This window comes from Silurus meridionalis, chromosome 1 (assembly GCF_014805685.1).
Source record: "Silurus meridionalis isolate SWU-2019-XX chromosome 1, ASM1480568v1, whole genome shotgun sequence".
NCBI lineage: Eukaryota > Metazoa > Chordata > Actinopteri > Siluriformes > Siluridae > Silurus > Silurus meridionalis.
In genome coordinates this window covers 27,926,052-27,947,903 of record NC_060884.1, presented here as the reverse complement: position 1 = coordinate 27,947,903, position 21,852 = coordinate 27,926,052, and the positions used below count along the sequence as shown (strand labels likewise).

General features: G+C 36.5%; 2 protein-coding genes, 1 long non-coding RNA gene and 1 other non-coding gene across 7 annotated transcripts; 2 read left to right on the top strand and 2 right to left on the bottom strand.

Annotated features, from left to right (window-relative positions):
* The first annotated feature begins 732 nt into the window (after window positions 1–732).
* Window positions 733–11,554, top strand: slc35d1a (solute carrier family 35 member D1a). Of its 2 annotated transcripts, XM_046848718.1 has the most exons (13): window positions 827–895; window positions 943–1,094; window positions 2,362–2,395; window positions 2,483–2,569; window positions 5,816–5,883; window positions 6,272–6,343; window positions 6,450–6,518; window positions 7,300–7,402; window positions 7,907–7,999; window positions 9,774–9,841; window positions 9,937–10,015; window positions 10,095–10,177; window positions 10,285–11,554. In XM_046848718.1, the coding sequence occupies exons 1-13, from the start codon at window positions 842–844 to the stop codon at window positions 10,391–10,393; spliced, it is 1,071 nt and encodes a 356-aa protein (XP_046704674.1). In that variant the 5' UTR covers window positions 827–841; the 3' UTR covers window positions 10,394–11,554. The 2 variants fall into 2 exon arrangements, with proteins under 2 accessions (XP_046704665.1, XP_046704674.1); XM_046848709.1 differs by having other exon boundaries at window positions 733–1,094.
* LOC124385581 lies at window positions 11,410–12,986 on the bottom strand. Its single transcript, XR_006925777.1, has 2 exons — window positions 12,874–12,986; window positions 11,410–12,206 (listed from the first exon to the last, which is right to left on the bottom strand). It is a non-coding gene; the product is annotated as an uncharacterized LOC124385581 (long non-coding RNA).
* On the top strand, window positions 12,718–21,601 carry mier1a (mesoderm induction early response 1a, transcriptional regulator). Of its 3 annotated transcripts, none has more exons than XM_046848685.1 (13): window positions 12,718–12,825; window positions 15,003–15,030; window positions 15,246–15,385; window positions 15,729–15,878; window positions 15,982–16,087; window positions 16,168–16,223; window positions 16,311–16,383; window positions 17,622–17,773; window positions 17,858–17,939; window positions 18,110–18,204; window positions 19,149–19,195; window positions 19,751–19,881; window positions 20,550–21,601. In XM_046848685.1, exons 1-13 carry the CDS (start codon window positions 12,817–12,819, stop codon window positions 20,756–20,758), a joined length of 1,278 nt encoding a protein of 425 aa, XP_046704641.1. In that variant the 5' UTR covers window positions 12,718–12,816; the 3' UTR covers window positions 20,759–21,601. The 3 variants fall into 3 exon arrangements, with proteins under 3 accessions (XP_046704641.1, XP_046704633.1, XP_046704652.1); XM_046848677.1 differs by having other exon boundaries at window positions 18,089–18,204; XM_046848696.1 differs by lacking the exon at window positions 12,718–12,825 and adding an exon at window positions 12,945–13,101 and having other exon boundaries at window positions 18,089–18,204.
* On the bottom strand, window positions 13,852–13,924 carry trnaf-gaa. Its single transcript has one exon. It is a non-coding gene; the product is annotated as a tRNA-Phe (tRNA).
* Window positions 21,602–21,852: the final 251 nt, after the last annotated feature.

Genomic DNA, 21,852 nt, shown 5'->3' with positions numbered 1-21,852 from the left:
TAAATTCCAAATGTATAACCTATTTAACTGTGTAAAGCTGCTTTGGGGCAATGTTAAATGGTCCGTACAAATAAAACTAAACTGAATTTATCATACAGCTTAATATTGTATCCTTTGTTAATTGTTAACAAAGTACACTTTCTTCTTCTTCTTCTTCTTCTTCTTCTTCTTATTATTATTTTTATTATTATTTAAATTTGTACGCTGACAAATCTTAAATAAAGTTTTTCCTTGCCACTCAGAGACAAAGATATAGGTATTAACTTATAAATTAAACATTTTTCATAACCTATTAATCTTTATAAATATGCTTTGGACCAATGTCCATTTTAATACAAATAAAACTGAATTTAAATGAATATACAGCTTGATATTGTAACCTCCGCTAGGTGGCGACAGAGTAGTTATTTGTTCATTTATTTATTTATTTATTTGTTGGTTTGCTGCCGAATGCTGGTTCCTCTCAAATTTTAGGGAGTTTTTCCTTGCCACTGTTACCACTGGCTCACTCATTAGGGATAAACTTATAGGCACTAAACTTATACTTATTTATACTTATATAAACTTATAAATTAACTGAATTGAATTTTAATTAAATATGTATCCTGATATTGCATTCTCCGCTAGGTGGCGACAGAGTTTACTTTTCAGAGTATCTTTTTTTTAACGAGTATTATTTTTTTTTATTTCGCAAGCGGCCGATGTCTTTCCGACTTCCTGTCTAAGTGCACTATTAATGGTGCAGCACAAGCCCTGTGTGTACTGTTTGGGCGACACGGTTTCCTGATTGCCCGTCACGTGGTACGTGGCTCAGGGTGTGTGTGTGTGACGGGGGGCAAACATGGCGGAAGTGTCGAAACGTCAGCGCGGAGAGAAAAAAGGAGCGGCGCGCCGAGTAACGGGATGAGAGGAGGGGGTTAAGACATAGAGAGAGACAGACAGACACATAGAGAGAGACAGACAGACAGAAAGAGTCACTTCGGGATGGCGGATGAAACCCTGACGCTGTTAATCAAGCTGCTCGCTGCGGCTTTTTACGGCGTCAGCTCGTTCCTCATAGTTGTGATCAACAAAAGCGTTCTGACCAACTACAGGTAAGGAGACGGACATTTTACCTCGAGATGAAGTGTGGAGAACTTTCAGGTTCAATCCACTTTATAGTGCACTTAATATTATAGCGATACTGTATAACACACTATTTGTAGAAGATACAATGTAGCGGAATTGGGACGTGGAAACGTGTAACTTCTGTATAATTGGCAACAAAGTACCAGAGTGGCAGCAACTTGGCATCGTGGCAGTCGTGGGGGGCAACAAAACTTTGGAATGAAGTGTGACGTTTCTCATTCACAAAAGCTCCATTCATGCTCCATTTAAGCGAGAAAAAAAAATCACTGCAGAAGTACAAATCCATGGATTACAGGTCTTGGTTGTGGAGATGAACTGATCTGCAGGAGCTGTGTGAGGTTTTTAAGTCCACTTTAATCCCAGAATAGGTAACTTTGGTGTGTTGGAACCAGGGAAAACACTAAACTACACTTAGGCCAGGAGCTTTCTCCAGGACCAAACTTGGAGAAATGGTGGATGAAACTCAAACTTGTTTGCAAAAACCCGTTTCCTCACAATTGGAAGAAATCTTCCTTCAAGGCATGTGTGTAAACACGGCTATGAGTTGCGACTTCCTATTTCAAGTCGGCTTATACCGTCATTCGGTCCATACACAGTGAATACACAGTCAAACGAAACGGCATTGCTCCAGGACCATGGTGCTAAATAACAAAAGCTTGGTGGTGCTGAGATACGAACTTGTGACCTTCTGATCCTGAGTCCAATGCCTTAAACACTAAGCTACCACCTCCACCACCAGTGTACATGTGCATCATTTAGTGCAAACGAAAAATAACAGAAGGTTTGTGGATCGAACGAATTGTCTCCGTAAATACTACATGATGTAAACATGAAGTTCTAAAAAACTTCTAGTGAAGAACTGTGGTGGATTCTTCATGATCCTTAGCAGTTGCTCCCTGAGACTATTTTTCTATTATGCAAAGTGTTGTAGGGAAGTTGTAGCTCAGTAGTTAAAGCTCTGGGTTACTGATCAGAAGGTTGAGGTTTTAAGCCCCGGTATCGCCAAGCTGCCACGTTGGGGCCCTTGACCCTTTGTGCCCCCCGGGGGGTTCTGTAACATGTCTGACCACAGATTTCTAACATCACTAGGACACCTTCCTTTTTTCTTTGTGACACAAAATATTCCTTTTATTACTATAATTTACTAGTCTGCATTTAAAGTTTCTAAGATTCAAATAGTGCAGTTGGAATGTGTTCTACCTTTTTATTGTATAAAATATTGATCATTTACAGGTTTCCTTCATCGATATGTCTCGGAATCGGGCAGGTAAGACTCGTTTCCTGTCGTATCACTTTTCCCCTGTTGTTGGTGTTGTGTAGTGAAACATCCTCAGTGTTACTCTATTAATGACAGATGTTGGCCACAGTGCTGGTGCTGTGGTCCGGAAAGGCTCTGCGGGTGATCACCTACCCCGGGTGGGAGTTCAATATCCTCAGCAAGGTGAGCACACATAACACACACTGTTTTAGAGGGATAACATAAAGCGCAATTGTCAGACTTGCATCCAAAAAAACAAACAACAGAAGTGTCTTTTCCCCATGTACCATTCCATTAGTGAAGTTCAGCGTCATGTTGGGTTTGAGAGTAGTTGCACCGATCTACAAGATCATAAGCATGCTGCTGCTGAGGAGTCTTTAGATCTGGTGCGTAGCCTATATCTGAGTGCACCCGGTAGTTTACCAGCATTGTAGCTAACGGAGGAAATCGTTTAACCATGTGAAAACCAATGAGGAAAAAATTTGCTTTGTAGAATTTTATTACAAAATGAATAAATGCTTCATATTGGCCGCTCGGGGTTGTATTTTTGGCGTACACAGCATGCACTTGTTCCCATGTATTTATTACATATCTGAGTCACTGTTCTTGAGATCAGTCATTCCATTTAATAGCAAGTCAATCATAATAATAGGCAAATAAAAGTCAAAATGACAGGTGTTTAATGATCTTAATAGCAAATCATTGAATAGTGTAGATCTTTCTCTGCTATCACAATTGGGGTTTTATTTATGAGCTTGTTGAAAGGCTTGATAGACCTCATCAGCTGTCAGTATGAAGCCTTTTCTATGCTTCCTTTATTTGTTTTTATCATCTTGTTGTTATAATCTGAAAGAAAAAGACCAAGTGTTCGTGAGGAACATTGGTGGGTTGAGTTTAGTAGTATGGCAAATAAGATCTAGCTAATCCTCTAATCCTCAACACCTAGACACGTGTTAATGAAAAGCCAAAAATGGTTGCTTTTGTAAGGTTTTATTTCCTAAAATACTAATCAAGGTGTACACTTCAACACTGCATTAACCAACATCAACACAACGGCCTTTTCAACATGTCAGAATGAAGCAAAACTTCAAACAAGTCGGTAAAACAATTCTTTTGATGGTTCCATTTTCAAAGTGAATTGTACATGTACTGTAGTGTAAACTCAACAAAAATTGTGAATAACTTGTCAGAAATGTTTCATTTACTACGTTAAATGAATAATACAATAATGAAATAGTTTTACAAACATTTTTGTGTAATTTATTAGTACCAACTATCAGATTTTTCACTGTTAGTCCGATTCAAAATGAATAGTCGCAATCTATCGAGTGTCAAAGTCGCGAGTATCGAGGTTCCACCGCAAGGCGGGACAGTATTATGTCACAAAGTAGAAGAAAATTTTGTATAAAATGAAATAATTAGAGCTGACTGATTTGGTTCAAGTCTCAGAGTCATTGTCAATTAAAATATAGTGGAGTAAAAAGTACATGTACTGAATCATAAATGCAGTCGAGTAGAGAGTAAATGCTGCTTATACAGTTGTGTTTAAAATTATTCAACCCCCAATGCTGTAAATGGTTTTAGGGAATTTAGTGTACATTTGTAATTGTATTCAGAATGAAATCCTACAAGGACTTCTTAAAGAACCATATGCAACTAAAATGACATCAATTAGTTTTGTAATACAGTAGTAAATGTTTCTTTTGTGAATTCTTCATTGACATAATTATTCAACCCCTTAAAGACTACCACTCTGAAGAACAGAGGTTCAATGAAGTGTTTTCAATCAGGTATTAAAAACACCTGTGGATATCAGGGAGCAGCAATAAAGCCTAATAAGCACCAATTAGGCAGCTTTAAAATGACTGTGATACTCAGCTCCTTCTAGACATTTACTGGTGTGGTTACAAACATGGTGAGGTCAAGAGAATGGTCCAGGAAGACAAGAGAACAGGTGATTACTCTTCACAGGAAGGGCAATGGCTATAAGAAGATTGCAAAGATGTTAAACATACCAAGAGACACCATAGGAAGCATCATTCGCAAATTCAAGGCAAAGGGCACTGTTGAAACGCTACCTGGTCGTGGCAGAAAGAAGATGCTGACTTGACTGCTGTGCGCTACCTGAAGCGTAGAGTGGAGAAAAGTCCCGTGTGACTGCTGAGGAACTGAGAAAAGATTTGTCAGATGTGGGTACTGAAGTTTCTGCTCAGACAATACGGCGCACCCTGCGTAATGAAGGCCTCCATGCCAGAACTCCCAGGCGCACCTTGCTGTCCCCAAAGAATAAGAAGAGTCGACTGCAGTATGCCAAAAGTCATGTGGACAAACCACAGAAGTTTTGGGATAGTGTTCTGTGGACTGATGAAACAAAATTAGAACTGTTTGGGCCCATGGATCAACGCTATGTTTGGAGGAGGAAGAACAAGGCCTATGAAGAAAAGAACACCTTGCCTACTGTGAAGCATGGCGGGGGGTCAATCATGCTTTGGGGCTGTTTTGCTTCTGCAGGTACTGGGAAGCTTCAGCGTGTGCAAGGTACCATGAATTCTCTTCAGTACCAGGAGATATTGGATGACAATGTGATGCAGTCCGTCACAAACCTGAGGCTTGGAAGACGTTGGACCTTTCAACAGGACAATGATCCCAAGCATACCTCCAAGTCCACTAGAGCATGGTTGCAGATTATTTTGAAGTGGCCATCGCAGTCACCAGACTTAAATCCGATTGAGAACCTCTGGTGGGACTTAAAGAAAGCAGTTGCAGTGCAAGCCTAAGAATGTGACTGAACTGGAGGCTTTTGCCCATGATGAATGGGCGAAGATACCCGTAGATCGCTGCAAGACACTTGTGTCAAGCTATGCTTCACGTTTAAAAGCTGTTATAACTGTAAAAGGATGTTGTACTAAGTACTAAGATTGAATGTCACTTGGGGGTTGAATAAAACTGATAATGATGTGAGCTCAGAAAAGACATTTGTGGTTATTTCATTATAAATGTTATGTTATATTTGTCTGACCTACACGTGCCTCTTTGATTTAATTGTAAGCAGGATGACTGAATGATCATAATCAATGTCAAACCGACCAAAACAATCAATTTCAGTGGGGGTTGAATAATTTTGAACACAACTGTATATCTACTCAGTAAATCTAGAAAGTAGCCCAGTAAAGTAAAAAAGTAAACAAAAAGATGAAATCCACTAAAGTAGGGAACCTGATTGGTTAAAAAAAAATTAAAAAAAGAGTGAGTTGATTGTTAATAGTTGAAAATGTAATAAATTATATGATCATCTGATTTCATTCACCATACAACCATGATACTGGAACAATACATTTTTTGTTCCCCCCCAGACCCTGAACTTCTCTGCTAATGCTGTAATTCTGTATTATTAAATTAACAAAACAGTTTTGTTTTTTTCTGTTTCAGACCTTCCCTCTACCTCTTCTATATGTAGGCAATCAAGTAACTGGGCTGTTCGGAACAAAAAGGCTAAAGTATTATTATTTATTTTTTTATTTTTTATTTTTATTTTTTTTAAAAGCTCTTCATATCATATTATAGGAACATTCCATTGTGGTGTTAGATAAGATCTGCATTGTCTTCAGAATGAAAGCTTCAGCTTTTAGATTTGACTGAAATACGACATTTTTGCTGCAAGTCATCCGAGCCTATTGACTTGTGCACACGTGTGTCATTTAAGACGTACAAACCCAAATATTGTCCCTTTTAAAGCAATATTTCTGATCTGGGCTGAAGCAGTATATCTGAAGTATATCTGAATGAGCAATACAATTTGTATTGCATCAGTTTTTGGACACTGTTAAACAATGTTGTGTAGTGTAGCATTTAATTAATGATTACATTTCTTTTCTCCATCTTCAGTCTGCCAATGTTTACAGTGTTGAGGAGGTTTTCCATTCTCTTCACAATGCTTGCTGAGGGACTCTTGTTAAAGTAAGTGAATAAGCACAATGAGTAACGGCAGTACCGTTTCAATAAAGATGTCATGAACATATACATACATGAGATGTTGACGATCATGTTATTGTTGTTTTTTAAGAAAGACCTTCTCTTGGCCAGTTCAGCTCACTGTATTCACAATGATTTTTGGCGCTTTTGTGGCTGCAAGGTAACAATCTTTCAGTTGAAGTTTATATTTACATTATTGACATTTGCCAGACACCCATCTCATTCTTACAACCGAGCAGGTGAGGGGTAGGGGCCTTGCTCAAGAGCCCAGCAGTGGTAGCTTGCTGGTGCTGGGATATAAACTCATGACCTTCTATAACTATACAGTACATGTATTGTGTGACTGGTGTAGGTGAGGTGAGGAGTCCTGGGGTGCAGTCCAGAGTTCTGATTCTTCCCAAACGTCTCAATAGGGTTGAGATCAGAGCTTTATAGCAGCTTTAACCCATGTGAAGCATATTTTCATGGAGTTTTGCATTGTCTTGCTGGAACAGGTTTGGTTTGGGTCCAAATGTGTGGTAACAGTTTGGAGAAGAGCCACACTTTTCCTGGCAGGAAAAGTCAGGTGTCCCAATTCTTTGTAGTTTATTCAAAAGCTTTTTTTGGTTTTGTACTACACTGGGTTTCAGGCATGTTGATATTCGTTTAATAATTTCTAGAAATAATTGTAGGCGAGTGTAGCGATGTTGAAGTTATATTGTTGTTAGAACGCTTGAGTTTTATTGGCCCTATACATTTCAGTGATTCAGCAGAATACATTTGCACTCTTTAGTAGACCATAGTACTGAAAGTGCTCTCGAATCGCTGGACGATAATGCACCTCAGATGCTTTCAGAGATTTAGTTCTGTTTGGCAAGGCCATTTTAATGCTCTGAAAACATCAACTGTGGCTGTGAGCTTTAATTAATGATCCCGTGTTTCCCCACTTCTGTTTTGTCCAGCGCCGATCTGTCCTTTGACCTACATGGCTATGTGTTCATCTTAATGAATGACGTTTTAACTGCTGCTAATGGAGCCTTTGTGAAACAGAAGCTGGACTCTAAGGTGAGATGTTGTGAACGCCCTGGAGGAACAGTGTTGACTACTTGATTGCAGGACTATACAGAAAAACTGAAGAAAAAAAAAGCTAAAGCTATAATTCTTGTGTCATGGGTAACATAAAATTTACAATCTAAAATAACTACTTTTCTCTTTATGTAGAACTGTTTTGCATTTAGTTACAAATTCTGAATAAACAATTTTCCAGGGTTACATATACATGACATTTGTAGTCTAAATACTTGATTCTGATTGGCTGACTGTCTGGCTCGAAACTTTGCTTCCATTTATTTGAGCATAAAGCAGTTGTGTAAAGTTGTGACAGCTTAAAGAATAAGCTGATTTCCTGTTTCAGTAGAAAACTCGATCAGTCAGATGTCCTGCACCACGTATTTATAGTTGGGGAGTGTCAGAAAAAGAGACAGGGATGTAAGAAATGCATTCATGACATCTGTGTCCTGGAATGTGCCATAAATAACTGTGTCTGTTTCCCTGTCTCCCTCTTCTCAGGAGCTGGGAAAGTATGGTCTACTTTATTACAACGCTTTATTTATGATCCTGCCTACACTCCTTTTGGCACATGTCACTGGAGACATGGACAAGGTAAGCATGCCGTGATATAGAGCGAACATTGAGGCGTGTTGATATAAACGGTTTAAAGGTCAAAAGAAACTATTCTCATATAGGACTTTCATAATAACCTGAAATGACTGGGTGATGGACATCCATCTCTCATCAACAGGGCTATCTGGCAGCTTTAGTCAGGCCATCTGCTCTCCTGCTCAGAGCTTTATTTTTCAAAGCCGCTTTAGTTTTACACATACGGTCAAACATTTCCTTTAGGATTGTTTTACTCAAACATTACGAGACGTTCCTAGAAAAATGCACAAAGGCCAAAAACTCCACTGATGAGACATTTTGTTCTGCTTAACTTTTCACGACTAGCGGTTCCATTTCAGGACCTGAAGAACTCATGAGGAGTGCTTCATGAATGGCTCATTTAATGCAGCACTGTGTGTTCACAGCAAGGCCTCAGTTTATTCAGCATGCTTTCCCTCAGGGGAGCACGAGCTCCTCATGCACAAAGCTTCCATTATTCCCATTTGGATAAACAGTGTGAATATATTGGGTCATAGAGATTTGAAATGAAAGCAAGGTATTTTGTAATATACTGTTTATTTAAAAAAAAAAAATCGAGTAATCATTATATTAAGATTTTCTTATTTAAAGTATTTAAAGTTTAGAAACCATCAACTTTGGTTTTAATAAGCTGTAATTTTAACAAAGGAATACAAGACGTTGATGGAAATTTGACAGCATATTGTAAATTCACATACTTTTTTTTTTTTTTGAAAAATTCGAATTACAACCTTATCGAGCTCATTAATATTTACTTGCTTAAATGATGTTTACTTACTCATTAATGTTTACATACTGAATATTAAGATATAATTTTAAGCCTCACCCTGCAAAAAAATGACGTTGAGCAAAATGATCTTGAATCTAGTTCTATTTATGTAGTAGTTCCTAAAATAAAAATCACAATGAACCAAATATTTTATCAAAGGATTCTACTTTTCTAAACACCATGCCTAATTTCAAGCTTCTTATTCTATTGTTCTCATTTTAAGCACATACTCTTGAAAGGAATCAAATAATTTTCGGTAAAATAAATAAAAATAAGAAGAAAATGCTCGACATCATATTATAGAAAATGTTTGGATACATTTAACTCAGCTGCCGATATGTTTGGGCTTTTTATGTTCATTAAGGCATTTGTCAGTGTTTGTGTGTCTAATTTTACTTAAGGATGATGTGAGAATCCGTGGTAGGTGTTGATTATTTGCCTTATTTGAAGCAAAAGAATAAATACAAGTTACACTGTAAATCTTAAGTTTATAATCGTTCGTTTTAATAATTTGTTGAGCTGTTAATCACAAACCCCCTTTATTATTTTTTTACATGAATAGTCAGTTTCATCTCAACCAAGCATCGACATGCCGTTCGGTATTTTTTATCAGATTTGCTTATGGCGCAATAGCAAGATTGTTCGTCTTCGCATTACGTCAACGTTTAATTATTTTAATGTGATGTTGTGAAATATTTGCTCTTACTGGGGGGTTTTGGTGCCCAGACTCAAAAGTGCAAATTAGTTCTAAAGAACTCTCTTTTTAATTTCTTGGCTTTATATTTTTTATCTTATTAAAAGCTACCTTTGTCATATTCTTACCACATTTTTGTTGCAACATATACATCCTTATCATTTCCCTTACATATGGGCTGTTGTTACCTGTTTTGATATTTGGATTACAACTGCAGAAGTTTGTAAAAATACAATGTATGAAATGTACTCTTTTTTTCCCTCTGTTCTCTCCAGGCCCTGGAGTATGATGGCTGGTCAGATACACTCTTTGTTGGACAGTTTGTCATGTCTTGCATAATGGGGTAAGATGAGTATATATAAACAATGATTGAAACATCAGCATGCAGGTTTACTCTGTATGGATGGTGGTTAATGTTTTTGTGATTGTGTTTTTTAGGTTTATATTGATGTACTCCACGGTGCTCTGCACTCAGTACAACTCCGCATTAACGACTACCATAGTTGGCTGCCTGAAAGTACGCTTATTTCCATATAATTGGGCGACATGGTAGATTTTGTAATTTGCTACTCATCGCTTTTCTTATTTTTTCACAGAATATATTAGTGACTTATATTGGAATGGTGTTTGGAGGGGATTATATTTTCTCCTGGACTAACTTCATAGGTCTGAACATCAGGTACATAACATTTATTGACGCTTTATTTTGACCCGATTGAATGTGTTTAACTGTGCCAGTGTACTAACTGTGTGTGTGTGTGTGTGTGTGTGTGTGTGTTTCCTCAGTATTGCTGGTAGTCTGGTGTACTCGTACATAACGTTTACAGAGGAACAGAGCAACAAGCAGGGCGAGAGCATCAACAAGCTGGAGGTGAAAGGGAAAGTGGCTGTATGAGCAGCACTTCAGCTCAAGGCTTTGAAGAAACCGGATCATTTAGTGTTGTAACTTCGAGCGACCCAGAATGTGAAGAGCAAAACACGTCAAGACCGACGTACAAACATCGCCAACGAACAAGAAAAGACACGTCAAGCTGCCAAGTTTGGTATGATGTGATTGCAAAAGATTAAAACAAAACTTTGGTCATGTTTCTCATTTATCCTCCAGCTGTACCTCCCAGAGTTAGTTTCTTCATTTTTTTTTATGTATGTTTATGGGAGATCTAGACTGTATTTTTCTTTTGTATGCTCAACTTGAATTTTTATATTTTCTTATTAAACTAAACAATATGACTTGTCATTTATGGCAGCATTATGCCATTTTTGTTTTGAATGTGCCATGCTCTTGATATTTTATCTTAGTGTTTTATGTTAGTAGAAGGCTTTTGATAAGGTTTTTTTTTTCTTCAGTATTAAATGTCTTTGTAGACGTTCCACCTGCTAGAATCATGTAGTACCTTTTTGTTTTGTTTTTTGTTTTCACTGTGCAAACTTTCTTCTAAAGTGAACAATGCACTTTAAACAGGTCACAGGTACTTTTTTTTTTGGTCAAAATGAGCAATGAGGAAACTTCTACTGTAGGTTAGTGAAAACTTGCATTTATATGATGATAGAAAAAAGAAAAGAAAATGAAACGATGTATGTCCTACATATGTCAGTGTTAATATCAATGGTACTTTTTGACCAAGTCAAAATGAGAAGTTCAGTCAGTGCTATCTAGATGTCATACATCTGGAATCCTCTGTAATTTGGCTGTATCCAGTCTGTATATTTTTTTTTGCCTGCATATAAGACACATAGACATTAAAGCATTTATTACAAAGTTGAATTTTTCTTTCCTCAATGAATGCTCAGTTTTCCAGCTGAAGTATGTTACAGTTAGAGGTCTTAGTTATTAATGTGTTCCTTTTTGGTTATGGATATTTTTTCCAAGAGCCTCACAGAACACTGAAAACATTGAGACATGGACACAGCTTGTATTTACCCATTGTATTTTTTTCATTAGGTACATTTTGTTTGTTTTCTTGTTTTTTTGTATTTTGTTTATATGAACAAAGAGCTCAGTGACTGTAGCAATGCAAAAACGGGCTTGAATGTGTTATTAAAATACCTCACTTTTTCCGTTGGTTGGATACATTTTTTCTTCTAGATTTTCTGTTGTTTTTACTAAAGTAACAAATATCCTAAAACTAATTTTGCAAATGCTTTTCACCCTCCCTTTTACAGTGTTACATGCTCATTTATGGTCTGATAATTTCAGGTCCAATATGCCCTGTTATTTTGAGATCAGATCGTTTTATGTAAGACTATAACTGGTGAGTAGTTTTGCCAAATCCAACAACTGGTAATTTTAGTCCTGATTATCTACATCCCATGTTGCTTGTTCATTTTAGACCCAATAATTGTCCATTGTCTGCCATAAGTCCATATTCAGGGTATGAGCATGAGGTTTTTTGGGGGTTATTTGGTCTATTTGCCTGCCTGTAGTTGGATTGAATATGTTGAAAAGCTTTGTGATGTGAATGAGGGCGTCCTGTGCCAGGTTTACTCCTGCCTCATTCCCTGCGTTCTTGGGATCAGTGCCGGCTCAACTGCATCCAGGGTACAGTCCGTCCTAGAGATAGATGACTGGTGTTATTTTGAGTGTAATTTTTTTCATTGAGTTCCAATATTTTAATGTGACATTATGCTCAATGTTTTGTTAATATTCAGATTATCCTGAGGCCATCTCACCTTCATGTTTCATCAAGGAAAAATAATGTATTGTACTCCTATTTAAAAGAAACGTGTATTTTCTATTATTAATAATAAATTTTTTACACATATTTTCATCCGGGATTCCCTTTGTAAATCAGCCTTGTTTTAGAATAATTGTTTTTGTTTAAATATAATACAACTGGTGATATGCAGCAATATTCCTACTGTTACAATTACTTTTTTAGTTTAGACTACTACAATTACTACAACAACTACTAAAAAAACAACTTCTACAAATACAACACCTATTACAACAACTACTACAAAAACAATACTTTCTACAACTACAGTAACAACTACACCACTTATAATACAACTACAGTAACAACTTCACCACTTATAACTACAACTACAGTAACTACTACAAAAAACATAAACTACTACAACAAAAAATAACACAGCAAAAACTACAACAACCACAATACCTATTACAAAAACATCCTTCCACAGAAACGACGACGACTACTACTACTACTAATAATAATAACAATTTGTTATTGACTTTATTTTGTCAGAAGGGACTTTTATGTTGAACGGAAAAACAAGCACTTCCGCGTGCGCGCGCTGCCCGTGCTACTTGCTGAGGCTTGTTGCCGCCTTCCCAGGTTCCCACTGTAATCAATAATGGCAGAGGTAAGAGAGAAAATCACGCTCATCAATAAACACTTATATAATAAACACCCCGGGGCTGCAGAATCGACGTTTCCCGGTGCTTCGGAGCAACAAAACCCCCTTTCTGCGTTTGCTGGCTTTTCTCGGAGTGAACCCACTTTCACTCGTAAGGCCAGCGCTACTCCGTGTGTTAGCTCTCCTAGCAAACTTTCCCCCTCCTGTTAGCCGGAGAGCGCGTAGGAGAGCCCATGAGCACTAGTGTACTGCGTAGTAGGCTGGAGTAGAGCTCTAATACCGGTGCGTACTAATTACTCTAGTGTACTAGCTTTTGTGTTTAGTGCGCACTTCTCAGTTTAAAAAAAAAATCCCGCTAATACTGAAAGAGGCTCTGCTCGGGTTAGCCTGCTAACTCTGTGAAATACAGAAGATTATATCAAACCTGTTGCGCTGGATGTGTGATTTAATCCGTATTTATTTTCTTAGTGAATTTAGTTGTAAATATTGGTTTTAAAAACTCAAATCAGGAGCATTAGGATGTATGTGTTCGGATATCTGTAGTGTTAGCCGCTAGTTTTAGTGTTGGGACTGTAGCCATTATGTTTATATATAAATATATATAATATAATAATAGAAACGTAACACGGATAAGAAAAAAAATAAACTGTACTTGTTAGAAGAGAAACTAAAATTACTTTGTAGATTTCTGCATGTCAATCCGTATCATATATTCGTATCAGACTCGTGTATATACTCCAGGTGCGTTCACACTCGCATCGGATTTTTTTTTTTTTTTATAAATATCTAATCCCAAATGGTTGCACAATAAGGATTCATTTCCCCAACCCAATTATGATTAGCCAGCAGTCTGATCTTATTTCAATAAGCGGTTTATCTGAAAGCTAAACGTGCTTCATCTGTGTTGACACCATGATGTCAGAATCATGTTATAAAATTATTTATCATTTATAAAACTAGAAAAGAGTGCGTTCAACAATATATTTTATGTTGTTAAATGTTAATTTTAATAGATAAAATTCCACCTTGACCTGCCGAAACCCGGGATCGAACCAGGGACCTTTAGATCTTCAGTCTAACGCTCTCCCAACTGAGCTATTTCGGCTCTTAGGTCGGTTTTGCTTTTGATGAATGAACAATACACAGACAGAAATCTAGTGAACCACGTGACCAAACCTAAAGCAGACAATCATCATACAGGATGTTTATTAAGTATGCAGTGGGTTATTTATTTATTAATGCAATAAACAACAGGATTTATTTCTTACTACACTTGTCATAAAGGAAAACTAATTTAACTTATAATTATTTTTAATTCCCACATGCTTAAATGTCATCCTGGCACATCCTGGTTTCCTTTCACAGGTATTACAGAATAGTTATTTGTTTATTTTCTGTATATATTTATATACAAACACACCTTTGTGGCAGGTATTAACCCTCAAGAGATAAAGCATTATTCCTACTACCATTACTGCCAATAATAATAATAAGGTGATTTATTTATTTATCTTATAAGACATAATATTTTTTATTCCTCACTACACTCAAGGACATTTGTTTTGTACTTATATCAATGGTAATAATAGTAACAACAATAATAATTGTACACATACTTAGATGTCTATCATGGTTTGCTTTTTGTAGCTCACAGCCTAATTACAGAATAATAGTTTTTTTTTTAAATATATACATGACAAGACCTTTACTTCAGGAGATATAAAATATTACTACTGCTACTGCTGGATTTGTACGCTCTACACTCCTACACTATATGGACTAAATGTTAGTGGACATCTGATCATCATACCCAAAGCAGACAGTTATATATAACATATTTAGCATTACTAATAAATATGCAGTAGGTGATTTGTTTATGCTTGTAATCAAACATTGTGTTTATTGACTTCCTAATGATACTTGCCATAAAGGAAAAATACTTTTGTCTTGTACTCACATGTAAATATATATATGTATGACAAGACCTTTAGCTTCACCTTAGCTATTTACCACTGGAGATGTAAAGCATTAATTCTACTACTACAATTAACAACAACAACAAGTTGGAGGGTTGGTGTGCAATACTGCCACCGTATGGACAAAAAACGTATTTCCACCCTGCTAGATGTTATAGTTACAGTGCTGCTGTGAAATAACAGTTTTTGGGGTTTCTTCTTTTTCAGCTCTCTATAAGTGGAGCGAGTACCAAAGGTAACATTCTACAATCCATATTATTTACACTAATCAGGCAAATTATTTGATATGCCTTTATTAAGATTTAAAAGCTCTTGATGACTGAAGCCACTTCTGTTGAAATGACCTTATAATAGCCAGGTAGTTATAAGATAACATATTTATAATACCATTAGATATTTTATATTGAATATAGTTCAAAAGCAGTTCGTGTTTTGGCGAATATGTTTTAGATGTGCAGAATGAGGACAGGGATTTCGAGCCCACTGCAGACATGCTGGTCCATGACTTCGATGATGAGCAGACGATGGAAGAGGAGGAGAAGCTGCAAGGAGAGACTAACTTCAGCAATGAGATAGACGACCTCACTCGAGTAAGTTACAGTTTTTAATAGGTGTGATGTGGACCTTTTTTGTGTTTGACCGCTTTTGCATTTCTGAGCAGGAAGTATGACTGTGAACATTGAAGTGTGGAACTTCTGTAATGCTTTAAGAAAGACCAGGGTTAAGGGATTATTTAAGATTTTTATAAACTAGACTGCTGTTAGAACAGTGGGATCCACGTCATACTATTAAACCACTCATATATTTCAAAAGATATTTCAATAACCACTTTTTGCCCCTTTTGAGGACTGTGAGAAGTCATTCTGCTATTTAAATGACATCATTCTGATTTGTGTATTTACCTTCCTCCTGTATGTACCTTGTTTGTCTCAGGAAGGAGAAATGCCCCTTCATGAACTGTTAAAAATGTATGGGTATGGTGTGGCAGAACCGGCAGATTCAGAGGATGAAGGACCTGAAGAACAGGATGCTTCAGAGAATGTCCAGAGCAGCAGTGCCCCTGTAAACATTAAGACAAAGAAGGTTAATAAAAAAAGAAAAAGAAAGAAAAGAAAACAGAATTTAAACGAAGCATTTTGACTCCATGTGAAAATTGTCACCACACTCTTCTGTGTGCTTGTTTAAGGAGAAAAACGAGAACGGGAGATCGTCCAGCGAGGCGTCTCCTGGCCAAAGCAGGACACCCAGCACTGCTCAGCTTCTCTGCTCTGAACCATCCAGCTACTTTGATGGTATTTATTGTTCACATTTGACGTCTCTGAATTGAACACTTGACACTACACAGATTTTTTGGTTCATTTGTGATTAATAGGTGATGCTGACGAATCTGAGGATGAAGATTATATTCCATCTGAAGAGTGGAAGAAGGTGAAAGGTTTAAACTTCCTAAACGTACAACTGAATATTCGAGTATTAATCATGCAAATGAAATATGATTATTTTTGGGGTAAACAGGAAGTGAAGGTTGGTCCAATGTACCAGGCTGAGACTCCGATTGAGCTGTGCAAATATAAAGACAATGAAAAAGGTAAGAGAGAAGTAGGAAGCTAAACCGTTTAATATTACTATTTAAAGAATTTCATCTTGAATATGGACAATAATATTTCTCATGTTAACATTCATCTTAAAAAGGAAAGGCGGACATCCTGACATTCATTTTGAGATTTATTAGAAGTTATTACATGGCTGTAATACATGTTTATTAATCTTATAGAGTGACAATACAATGACTGAGATTTTACTATTATTATGATTTATCTATTATCTAATCATTTAATTTAATACTAATTAATTAATTAGTATTTAACTCAAATGTAAGGGCAGGACATCATGCTCTTCCAACAATTTATTTTTTGCTATTAATAAAATATGCTCTATATTTCCAAAAGTATTGGGTCACCTGGTCATAAGTACAGTATGTGATTTTGGAGCATTGCATTCTACATTTAGTCCCAATGTGCTTTTATAATTCCCTCCACTCTTCTGGGAAAATGCATCTACCGTATTTTCCGGACTGTAAGCCGCTACTTTTTTCCCCACTCTTTGATCCCCGTGGCTTAAACAATGAAGCGGCTAATTTATGGATTTTTCCTGGGTTTTTCTCGGTTTCACAAACTTCAAGCCGCCAAAAAACTGAGCCCCATAACATTAGACCAATGAAATTGCAGAATGGGTTCAGGTGAACCAATGAAACTCTTTATATTAAATCAGATGCGCTCCCTCTGAATCGGCCCGCACCACATCATAAATATGGATGAGGTTCCTCTGACGTTTGACCTGCCGCTCACTCGCACTGTCTACAGGAAATGTGAATCATTCGTCACGCTGAAAACAACCGGGCATGAAAAAACACACTTCACCTGTGTTCTGAGCTGCACGGCATCGGGAGAAAAGCTTCACCGATGGTGATTTTTAAACGCACGACGATGCCAAAAGAAAAACTCCCGAGAGAAATAGTTGTAAAAGGAAGGAGGAAGACAGTGAACAATGACTTTCTTGGTAGGCTTCTGTTTAGATACAAGTCGTGTAACACACACTGTCTTTCGTTAAAGCCTGTGTAAAGTTCATTAGCTTCAGTGTAGACACCTGCGGCTTATAGACGGGTGCCGCGTATTTATGTTCAAAATAAAAATCTTTGTCAATTTCAGTGGGTGCGGCTTATATTTGGGTGCGCTTAATAGTCAGGAAGTTGCTATGCTATGACAATTTCTTTGCTGCATACTTGTCGACCACAAAACTTTCCTATCACACTTTTTACAATGCTAGTATACGAGAATGAGGATCAGCTTCTATGGAATCCAGAGCTGCTGCCAGAAAATGAAGTGGTTGAATTCTTATCTGAAGCTTCCAAGCGGGTCGGAGAGCAGACTGAAGAGAACGCTGTCCCAGAGATTCCTCCAATCAAAGACAACGAGGAGGTGACATTATGAACATCAGATGTTATATAAAGAAGTTGTTAGTCCGGATGCTCTGTTACTGAAACCATTGTTTATGCTTTACAGGCTCTGTACGAGTTGATAAAATGCAATTATAATAAAGAAGAAGCTTTAAAACGGCTGAAGTTTAATCCCAAGTCTGTAAAAGGTAAGCATCTGATTTGTTTTTAATTTCACGTGCGGAAGTGATATAGTTCCGAGTTAAAGACGTTAATCTGGACAGCTGTATTAGAGGGTCTGTTTCCACATCGCTTGTTATGTCAGTGAAAGTACTAACATTGCTCATGTGCTTTTAAGAACAACTCCATTTCACTTCAGATGAGCTGCCAGCCTGGACCGAGGAGGAAAGACGTGAATTTGAAGAATGGGATGGAGTATATGAGAACGATTTTAACTCCATGCAAGCCGATAAGGTGAATATGCAAAGGCATTATACCGCTGACGAACATTAATGCAAATTCAGAGCTGCATGTTGGCACAGTGGGTGGCGCTGACACTTCACAGCTTCAGGGTTCCCGGGTTCAATCCTGAGCTCAGGTTACTGTTTCATGGGTGGTTCTCTGGTTTCATCCTAACTTCCAGAAACATGCCGTTAGGAAGTCTAAATAGTCCCTAGTGTGTGTGAATGATACCCTGCAATGGGCTGGCATGTTTCAACAAGTAATAAATCATAGAAGGTGATAGAATATTGTATGCCAAAATATGTTAAAGCGGCTTTGGGATTTTATCTTCTAACATATAAAAAACAACCAAATGGACAAATTCTGTAGAAAAACACAACAGTGTATTTTACGCACACGTTCACTGACAATTTGCACATTTCCTTTTATTCTTTTTGAATTGACAGTTTGCACTCCATGTAACATCTGCAATATTGTATTATTTATATAAATTACAATTATTATTTAATTTACAATTATTATTATTATTTTTTTTTTACTGTTTGAACAAATAATTGTAATTTATATAAATAATACAATATTGCAGATGTTACATGGAGTGCAAACTGTCAATTCAAAAAGAATAAAAGGAAATGTGCAAATTGTCAGTGAACGTGTGCATAAAATATAATAACAGTGAATAATTACATACGCATATGATACTGTTATTAAAAAAAGGCATCAGGCTGCCACTCTCACAGCACCATTACTGGATCAACTTGATTGGTACAAGACGATACACTGAAAATGTTTTATTTGATCACATATTAAAAAATGGTTTGTTTTACTGCTTGATGCTCAGTATAGTAAGTATTATGATATTTAAAATGTATAAAAAAAATGTAATTTCCAGGTCTGTTTGCTGTATTTGGTATAATAATGTCATTAATATCATTAATATCATTTCTGTATTACAGCATTTTAAATTGTGGAGGAGAAAACCTGATCTTCACTCTAGTGTCACGTGAGTCACCCTTCTGTATTATGTAAACAAAAAATACCTTTTACTAATATAGCGATTAGTCAATAAATACAAATGAATAATAAATATAAGTAAACTGTAAAAGACTAATATGATATAAACGAATTATTCTCAGGCTGCAGTATTTTTCTCGATTTTGGGTTTTGAAATACAATTATATATATTTTTTGTTCAACAATTAAAATGACTTCAAACGATTTTATATACTTCTTTTTCATTGAAAGAACTTTAATCTCCTCTGTTTCTGCATAAGATCGCTTTTCCATTTCTTTCCGTATGCAGTCATTTTATTTGATAAGTTTTAAGGTATAGAAGTATATGTTTTACACATTAGAAGTACAGTAGTGTTCAACTGTCAGCTCCATTATAATAAAGCAAACTGGAACTCATCTAATTGTAAGAAACATATAAACACAATATTTATTTATTTTTTTCTTTCGCTAGTATGTATTTTTTAAAATTGATAACACATACAGATGGTTTATACAATTGCTAATGTGTGTGTGTGTGTGTGTGTGTGTGTGTGTGTGTGTTTAGGGTCTCCACAGAGCAGATGTTGCCTGAGATGAAGAACACCGAGGCCAGGCAAGCAGCCACTGCTCCTACAGGAACGTCCAACTGTAGCAGACAGCAATCAGATAATGAACCCAGCAGCACAACTCACAATGGTTAGGCTGATGGTCTTCTTTTTTATATATATATATATATATATATATATATATATATATATATATATATATATATATATATATATATATATATATAATACTTTCTAGCTGAACAAAGAAAATGTATAATCGCTGATTTAGTGGCGTCTTTCGGAAGGGAACTGTTATTTTACATTGACATTTTATAACATCTGGGCTTTGTAATGTTCAACAAGATTTCTCCCACTGGAAAGTGTTCAGGACTGAGGATTTTTTACTGTTCAAATGTAACGAGCAGGTATTAAAAAAATCTTTTTTTGGAGAGAGGAAAAGACAGGCTGGGAAGGGAATGTTAGGAAACACATTAGGTTTTTATTAAAAGTTTATTAAAGTTTTTTTCATTAATAAAATATTTGTAGTGTTGCCAAATTGGTGCAGTGTAAGAGGAAAAAAAACACTGAGAAAACCTCTCGCTTTCTTTCTGATGTATGATCCAATTGAATTAATTTTAAAATTGTATAAAATTGATATATAAAATTGTAAGTAAGTAAAAACTCCCTGAGATTTCATGAGGAAGAAACCTTGAGAAGAACCAGACTCTAAAGCGAACCCCAACCTCATCTGGTTGTCACCGAATATCCATTCATTACAGTTTTAACTCATCGGTTTGTTTTGCATCCATACTACAGGTGCAGATTCTCGATCTGTCAAGCCGACGTCTTCATGTGGCTCAGATCGAAGCCCATCAGACACACAGGTTCCTTCCAGCCCCGATCCTAAGTGCAGCAGCTCAAACACGGACGCCGTTAGACGCCCGAGGGAGGACGAGGACGACGAGGAGCGAGTGGTGAAGAAGCCGAAGACCGAGATGGAGTTTCTCACGGCAGCAGCAGTTTAACACGTTCACTGACCACGCAGACGTTCCAGATGAATTTTAGCTGCATTTCAGGGATTTATTTGAAGATGCTCTCGGATGCTGTTCTAATCGAATTCATACTCCAAAGCAAGATGCATTAAGCAACCCAAAGTTTCACGCAAGCTGTCTTTGTATCGATTGTTTACTCTGTAGGTACAGGATTTAATATACCAGAGGAGCTTTCATATTTATCATGCTAATCTAGACAGATAGGAAATTTCTCGTCAGTGATATTAGTGGCCAGTGGTGTTACAGATATTTCATACCTGATTCCTTTTATTCTTCTTACATAATAGTGTTTGTTTGTTTTTTAATTACAGTCAACAAGCAAAAACGCCATCACCCAAAACATGACGCATTCCACTACAAGATATTCGACTCCGTATTGATCTTTTTCCACATGAACAGTTAATTGGGGAACTTCCTTTTTCATATTATTCCAAAAAAAAAAAGGTCTTTGTAAGAAAATTTGTGCTTATTTTTGTATTTGATAGCTATTTATATTTTGTATACGGTTCTGGTAGAGCACATGCTTCAAGGGGAAAAGTGAGACTGAATATTGACTATTTATTTCTGTATCTGTGTAAACACTATTACACCGTCCTTTCAGCCTTACACTGTTTTCTAAAGTTTATACACCGATTTCATGACGTCCAAAGGATCTTAAATTTTTTTTCTTTTTTTTTTTAATGGTTGTAAGTGGTATATTTGACCATTGTGCTATGAAATGAAAGCCTACTAAATTGTTTTCTATTTTTTCTCACTTTTCCTTTTTTCTTACATTTCATGTGTGGCTATTTTTAAAAAATAAAGTTCTAAATTATTTCTCTGTCGTTATTTACGTCTTGATTTAACGGAGTAAACAGTGTGCATCAGATGAATGTTCTAAATTAAACACTAGTGTTTATAGTTTAGAACACGGCAACATGGGTATTTGCAACATTCATGTTTTTTTTTTTGGTACAGTTTTTCACGATAAAGGGGGAGAAACGTGACCTTGAATGACTTTTGCACAAAAAGTCAAGAGTCAAGGAACCTTTAATTGTCATTTCAACCATATATAACTGACGCAGTAC

Bases quoted from the DNA above. Each gene is read 5' to 3' on its own strand.
- slc35d1a (XM_046848718.1), top strand. From the start codon at position 842: ATGGCGGAAGTGTCGAAACGTCAGCGCGGAGAGAAAAAAGGAGCGGCG. The intron at 896-942 runs GTAACGGGATGA...AGAGACAGACAG, and splicing joins AAAAAGGAGCGGCGCGCCGA to ACACATAGAGAGAGACAGAC. The intron at 1,095-2,361 runs GTAAGGAGACGG...GATCATTTACAG, and splicing joins AGCGTTCTGACCAACTACAG to GTTTCCTTCATCGATATGTC.
- mier1a (XM_046848677.1), top strand. The intron at 16,224-16,310 runs GTGAAAGGTTTA...TGGGGTAAACAG, and splicing joins CATCTGAAGAGTGGAAGAAG to GAAGTGAAGGTTGGTCCAAT. The intron at 17,774-17,857 runs GTGACATTATGA...TATGCTTTACAG, and splicing joins CAATCAAAGACAACGAGGAG to GCTCTGTACGAGTTGATAAA.